The 7,500-nt window shown below is 45.8% G+C and overlaps 1 protein-coding gene across 1 annotated transcript in view; it reads right to left on the reverse strand.

Annotated features, from left to right (window-relative positions):
* Positions 1–7,500, reverse strand: part of rapgef6 (Rap guanine nucleotide exchange factor (GEF) 6) — a 288,321-nt gene that overhangs the window by 45,726 nt on the left and 235,095 nt on the right. The window contains exon 17 of the mRNA XM_084320510.1: positions 17–184. Coding sequence (XP_084176636.1) covers positions 17–184 — 168 coding nt within the window. The remainder of the gene's footprint in view (positions 1–16; positions 185–7,500) is intronic.

The raw sequence follows: 7,500 nt of genomic DNA on the forward strand, positions 1-7,500 counted from the left end.
TGAAGCGAACACGTACTCGGTGGACTCGATGTTCCTGAACAGGTCGAAGTCCCTCATGGAGAGCTGCGCCGCCACCTCCACCGTGCTCAGCTGCAGCAGGGAGATCTGGCTCTCCCGGAGCAGCTCCTGGGCGTCCTCGTCCGAACACAGGGTCTCCGTCTCCATGTTGTTCTTCAGGTAGTACCTGGGGAGAGAGGTGGGAGAGGAGGAGAGGTGGGAGGGAGAGAGAGAAGCGACGGCTATGTCAAATCAAGACACGTCACACAGAAAAACAGAACACATCCCAACAAAACCAACAAAACCATTAGAATTAGGGTACCTTGTGTATACGGTTTACTTTACTTACTCATAGTATCAAGATTCTAAGTGTTTTATTGCCCATATTTATTGTAACATATAACCATAACCAATAAGGGCATACATACCCTCATCTGTACCTTTGATTATAGACCGTTTACTTTCTCATATTCAGAGTTAATTATATTGTTTAAACTGCTTATTTTTATCTTTACTATAGTTGTACTGCCTATATTTAAATCTTCTACTATTACCATGCCCTTACCTGTACCCCCCCCCCACCCCCCTCCCCCATGCTGCTATAATGACGCCCAGATTTTCCAGTGGGGATCAATAAAGGAATATCTTATCTTATAATATCTCTAATAGTTCATCTCTGGTACAGTATATCCAGGAAGAAAAATACAAGCACTAGATCCACACAGAGGAGAAGAGCGTCCAGGGAAACATCCGTCCAGATTGTGAGGTCTACTCGTCCCGTGATGCCAAAGAAAACCCCCTAAGTCTTCATCTACTTCACATCACATCCACAAAGAGGCCCCGTTTTCAGCGAGTACAACGTAAGAATGTAGTTTGATGAAGAGAAGACGACTTCCAATGGTGTTGACAGATTAAGACCATACATTTAAAGACAGAGAGAGCGAGAGCGAGAGCGAGAGCGAGAGCGAGAGCGAGAGAGAGAGAGAGAGAGAGAGAGAGAGAGACGAGAGAGAGAGAGAGAGAGAGAGAGAGAGAGGGCAGGGGACACAAGCAAATTAGAGACACTGAGAATAAGGAGAGAGGAATACATAAAGCTGAAGCGCTGATCTCTGGTATTTTTCTGGGAGTGCTTCCAGCAGTAGGCCCTTTCTTTTTCCTCATAATGTGTTTTTATGTTTATGAATCCAATCCTCCCGTCCCATCCCCCTCTCTCCCTCCCTCCATCCCTCCCTCCCCGTCTCCCCCCTCCCTCTCATCTAATGGAGCTATAATGTGACCCGTGCTGGAAGACAGCACCTCAACAGCCCAGAGATTTATAGTGGGCCATCTCTCAGGGGCACAGTATTGGAAACTGAGCGCGCACTAAATGCTCCTCTCTGCCTCAGCCAGAGTCAACAGAGAGAGGAGAGGAGAGAAGAGGAGCAGAGAGGAGAGATGAAGAGGAGTGGAGATGAGAAGAGGAGGAGATGAAGAGGAGCGGAGAGGAGAAGAGGAGAGAAGGAAAGGAGAGGACAGAAGAGAGAGAAGCGAGAGAAAATAGGAGAAGAGAATAGAGGAGATGGAAGGAGAAGAGAAGAGAAGAGAAGAGAAGAGAAGAGAAGAGAAGAGAAGAGAAGAGAGAGAAGAGAAGAGAAGAGAAGAGAAGAGAAGAGAAGAGAAGAGAAGGAGAAGAGAAGGATGAATTAGTGATGGACAGAGTGGTGATGAATGGGCCTGGATGGCAGGGGCACGGAAAGTAGCTCACTCTGGCTCACCATGCCAGGGTATGTGTGTGTGTGTGTGCATGTGTGTGCGTGCGTGCGTGTGTGTGTGTCGTGTGTGTGGTGGTGTGAACTGAGCCCGGGGGGATTTCCCTGGCTGGCTGGGTCTATGGGTTTTGGCAGAGTGTGAACCAGGCTTACTGCTGCCCGGGTCGGTCCCCTGCCAGATCTGCTGTCAGTCAGTCACTCGCCCCAGAGAGAGAGAGAGAGAGAGAGAGAGAGAAGGGCAGAGAGGGAGACCAAGAAAGGCAGAATGAGAGAAAGAGATATAGAATGTGTGTGAGAGAGAGAGAAAAAAGAGAGAGAGAGAGAGAGAGAGAGAGAGAGAGAGAGAGAGAGAGAGAGAAAGAAGGGAGAGAAAGAGTGTGTGTATATCAGTACCCCTCTACATGTGTATTGTAATGTATACCACTATATATGTACCCCTTCTACACATGTATATGTATACCACTATATCTGTACCCCTCTACACGTGTATATGTATACCACTATATCTGTACCCCTCTACACGTGTATATGTATACCACTATATCTGTACCCCTCTACCCCTCATGTATAAAACTACAGTACATCTGTACCCCTCTACCAATACTACTTTATCAGTACTGCCCTACAAAGGCAAACTATAGTAACTGAAGTCACTGCGGTGTGCCTGTGTGTGGGCAGGATGTGGACACAACATCCAGTCTCTCCCCTCACTGTTCCGCTCCACACTGTTCTCTGCAGCCGGCCGGCCGCTCATCCATCAACCGGCCCAAGAAGGAGGGCGTTACCACGTAAACAGAGCCACGAGAGTGAGTGAGTGAGTGAGTGTGCGCTTGTGCACGTGTGTGGTTGGGAGTGCATAGGGCTAGTATCGCGTGTTTGTGTGCATGCGTGTGCATGCAAGATAAGATAGATAAGATAAGATACTCCTTTATTGATCCCCTTGGGGAAATTCAGGCATCATAGCCTGATATCATAGCATCATATAGCCCTGTACTGCATGCTTATGTCTGTGTGTGCGTGTGTTTGTGTGGATGTGCACGTGTGAACGTGTGTAAGTGTGCGTGTACTTGTGTATATGCGTATGTAAGTATGTGTGTGGTGTGTGTGTGTGTGTGTGTGTGTGTGTGTGTGTGTGTGTGTGTGTGCGTGTGTGTGTGTGTGTGTGTGTGTGCGTGTGTGTGTGTTGGGGGGGCGGGTGACATCACATAAAGGGTGCGGCATAAAAGAAATTGCTGGAAAGGGCGTTTTTCACCAATGAGTTTATTTTTCGAACACACACGCAAACAAACTCACACGCACAAACACACGCACACACACACACAAAGCTATGCCCGGTGGACTGTGTGCCTCAGTCATTACCCCCATCATTAATAACAGGATTGTGTGTGTGTGATGTGTGTGTGCTTGGTGTGTGTGCGTGCGCGTCGTGTGTGTGTCCCTTAACTGGCACCTTTATCATTATTATTACAACAGTGGCACAATCATCAGGGACAAATCACTGAGACTCAAACCAATAACAAGGAGGATGAGAGAATATACATCTCACTTTCAACAGCCAGCTATCAATCACGACCAGACTATTTAAAGAGGCGTGTGTGTGTTAATGTGTGCGCATGTATGTAAGCTGCTAATGCATGTATCCACCAAGTTGTGTGTGTGTGTGTGTGTGTGTGTGTGTGTGTGTGTGTGTGTGTGTGTGTGTGTGTGGCTGCACGTGTGTGTACACATGTGTCTATGCCCATGCATGCATCCACCAAGTGTATGTGAGTGTCTGTAATGTTTGTGTGTGTGCGTGTGCGCTGTGCGCGCGCGCGTGTGTGTGTGTGTGTGTGAGCCTTTCTAAATAAGCCTTGAATTGCTCTTTGGTTTTATATGCCGATAGCAGGCTTCTGGAATAGCAACTCTCTGCCCTGTGTTTATGTGCAAGGGGGGGGGGGGGGGGCAGGCTAAACGTTTTACGTCTCGTTAACTGTGATTTGTGATTAGGGTCCTAGGAGCGCCCCAGTTAAGAGCTAGCTATCTAACCACAGCTCGTCCTCTGGACGGGCCTCTAAACCTACCACACACGGGGGTCTCTATTAGGGGTGGGCATCACCAGAGGCCTCACGATACCATACTATCACGATACTTGAGTCACGACTAGGGATGGGTACCTTTCACATTTGAACCGATACCGGTACCTGTGAATCGATACCGGTACCCAACGGTACCTTTTTTCTGTACTTTAGTCTCAAGAAATTTAATTTACCTACCTCAGTCGTATAAAAAAAAATCCAAACTTCAAATAACTACAATTTAGACAGTTTTCGGCTTGTCATTGCTCCGACTGCTTTGTTGTTGAATCAAGTCAAATCCTAGGTAAGCATATATTGTGCGTGAACGTTGACATGAAAAAAAAAGTTAAAAAAAAATTAATAAAAATCTTTTATTTTATTTTTATTTTTATTTTTTTTCGGTTTCTCACTTGATTCGATACTCGTAGTACCGACGTGTTTCGGTTCGGTACCTCAAAAGTACCGAATTCGGTACCCATCCCTAGTCACGACACGATAGTATTGCGATACTAAATATATTGCGATATGCTGAGTATTGCGATATTAATATTGCGATGTATTACCTTTTTTCAACTGCAAAGTAAAACTTTGTCAACGTGTTTTAATCTAATATAAAATAAAGTTCAGTCTGTTCATCTCACTTCAATGCTTTTTATTGCAGAACATGGTATTTTCTCAAGCAGACGGATGTAAACACTGTAATCTGTGTTGCATGTACCCTGACAAACTGAACAGTTTCTATTACAGTCATATCTCCAACTTAACTGAATGCACGTGTGTGTGTGTGTGTGTGTGTGTGTGTGTGTGTGTGTGTGTGTGTGCGTGCGTGCGTGCGTGTGTGTGTGTGGAATACTGTACTATTACAGGTATTGAAATTAACAATGCAACTTCCTTATACACATACTGTATCGATACAGTATCCGTCACGCAAAGTATCGCGATACTACTACGTATCGATTTCCCCCCCCCCCCACCCCTAATAGCTATCATATCTAATCACAGTTAGTCCTCTAGACATCTTCATAACATCACGTTTTACCATAAACACCATATCATTTATTGATAATGATACAACAAAAACAATAACGCCTCATATTTCATACAGTAGGGCCAGGAGGGGGTGGGGCCAATGTTGTCCTGGTCAGGTTTTTGCAGACGCAGCACTCCAAGAAACTACATGCTTTCTACCGGCCCTCCTCCTCCTCCTCCTCCTCCCCCTCCCCCTCCCCCTCCCCCTCCCCCCCCCCTCCTCCTCCTCGCCCCCTCCTCCTCGCTCCCTGACAAGGGTTTTTCCCTCTTCACTCCATCACGCTGATAGAAGGAATAAATCACGTTAAAACAAGGTGTAGGAGTGCAGGGCCTGGTGCCTACAGTATGGGAAAGGAGCAGAGGAGAGTGCTAGTCCCGTAAAATACCCTCTCTCACACACACACATGTGCATTTGCAATTACACACACACACACACATCACATATAACAATTATAAGCAGATAAACAAATATAAAGGATAAAACTATTTCTGTACAGGGAACACTACATTGACACACTGTAGAACACAACACAGCTGTAGGGTGGAGCATCTCGGGGGGGGGAAGACATTTACTGTCGCACACAAAACAGCCGTAGGGAGGAGCACTCAGGGAGGAAGACATTTGCTGTAACACACAAACACAAACAGTGGGAAATACTGTGGGTATTTATACTTACAGTAGAGTCCCATGGCTTGGCAAGCAGAGAAGAGGGGAAAAAAAGAGAGAGAGAGAAAGGGGAGGGAATAGGAAAAGAAGGGAAAGTGAGAGAGAGAGAGAGAAATTAGGACGGAGAGCAAGACGAGAAGAACAGTGGTTGAAACATGAAAGAGAAGACCGGAGGAGAGATACTTTTACATTGGTCTTGTCATGGGAACAACAGAGCAACCCTGTGTGACTCATCACTTCTACACTAAAACATCTGTTTAGAATCAGAGGAGAGAGAGAGAGAGAGAGAGAGAGAGAGAGAGAGAGAGAGAGAGAGAGAAGAGAAGAGAGAGAGAGAGAGAGAGAGGGGGAGAGGGAGGGAGAGAAAAAGAGAGAAGGAGGGCAGAGAGAGAACAGAAGAAAGAGCAAATATGATGAGAAACAAGAAACAACACACACACACACACACACACACACACACACACACACACACACACACACACACACACACACACACACACACACACACACACACACACACACACACACACACACACACACACACACACACACACAGTAACCCCCCCCCCTTGTGGCAAACAGTCTAAAACATGAACAAAACCCCAGAAGCTCTACAACAGTTCTCCTTATGTCTTGGGAACCCATTTGGTGGGGTCGTCTTTTCTATTCTCAGCGACTGGCAAACGGTTTTGTTTCGGTACGAGGGCCACTTACATTTAAAACACAATAGCAAAGAATGGCCTGTTTAATTCTCAAAGACTGCTCACCACAAATCCTGAGGATTTTGTAGTACACTCTTCAAAAAGATGTGTTGAAATAACCCACATATAATATAAATAAACACAAAAAAAACAAAAAAAAAACCTGGCTTAAAACCGTGTGGCTATTAACACGTAACCTTGCACGGCAGCTGCCTTCACGAGAGAATCTGGTCAGGCTTCAGGTTATGCGCAATCAGAGTCTTTAGGGGAACTATTGGCAGCTATGGGTGCGATTCAGGCGTGATGGCAGTGAGAAGACGGCAAGTTATTAAAGTTCCAAAGAATTTCACAGGATGACTTCCCAGATGGTGCTGTGTAACACAGACCGCCGGGTGGGTCAGGTTAACATGTGTTGTGTTGTTTTTCAACACACACCTGCATGTGTTTAGTTAGGGGACAACGGTTATTTTGACACATCCTTTTTTTAAGTGTGTATCATTCCGCCAGGCCAGAGTTTTAGAGGCAAACAGTCTAGAGAACAATAGCTCAACAATTTGCTAACTACTGATCCCTCTCCTGATATACGTGGAGGTCTGGTATCAGATAGCAGGCCGACACCCAGCTAAAATTGGGTGATTGCTGTCGGAGAAGCAAAAGTTCATTATCAAGAGTCACATGTAATTTGTCAATAAATTAAAGCAAAACAATAAAAAAAAGAATTCTGTATTTTTCCCACGCATAGAAGGATATTAGATCGCTCTAATGGAAATAAATGGATTTCTGTCTCAGTCATTGTTGTCCAAAGACCCCCAAACTAACTTAGTGTATACTGTTCACTAAAATAGTATTGGATTGGATCAGTACTCAATATTGGCAGATAATCAGTACTTGTATTCGGTATTACAAGTTAAAGTATCTGTGAATCCCTAGTTCTTCTGGTGTTGTACTTCTGTTTATACCGTCATGGATCCATGCAAAGGTATAACATTTTACAATACTGTCGCCAAGCCTATATAGGGTACAAGCAGGTAGACGACAGTGGCTCAGGAGCAGTCATCTGGTAATCGGAAGGTTCCCGGTTCCATTCTCGCTCCTCCTGGGCAGCGTGTCGAAGTGTCCTTGAGCAAGACACTTAACCCCTAATTGCTCCCGATGAGCAGGTTGGCACCTCGCATGGTCGCCTCCGCCGTCGGTGTGTGAACGTGTGAGTGAATGGGTCTCCCTACCGGACAGCTTAACCAGCCAGACAGTCTCTCTACCGGACAGCTGAACCAGCCAGACAGTCTCTCTACCGGACAGCTGAA

Source organism: Notolepis coatsorum, assembly GCF_963971535.1.
Source record: "Notolepis coatsorum genome assembly, chromosome: 8".
In the NCBI taxonomy this organism is placed as follows: Eukaryota; Metazoa; Chordata; class Actinopteri; order Aulopiformes; family Paralepididae; genus Notolepis; species Notolepis coatsorum.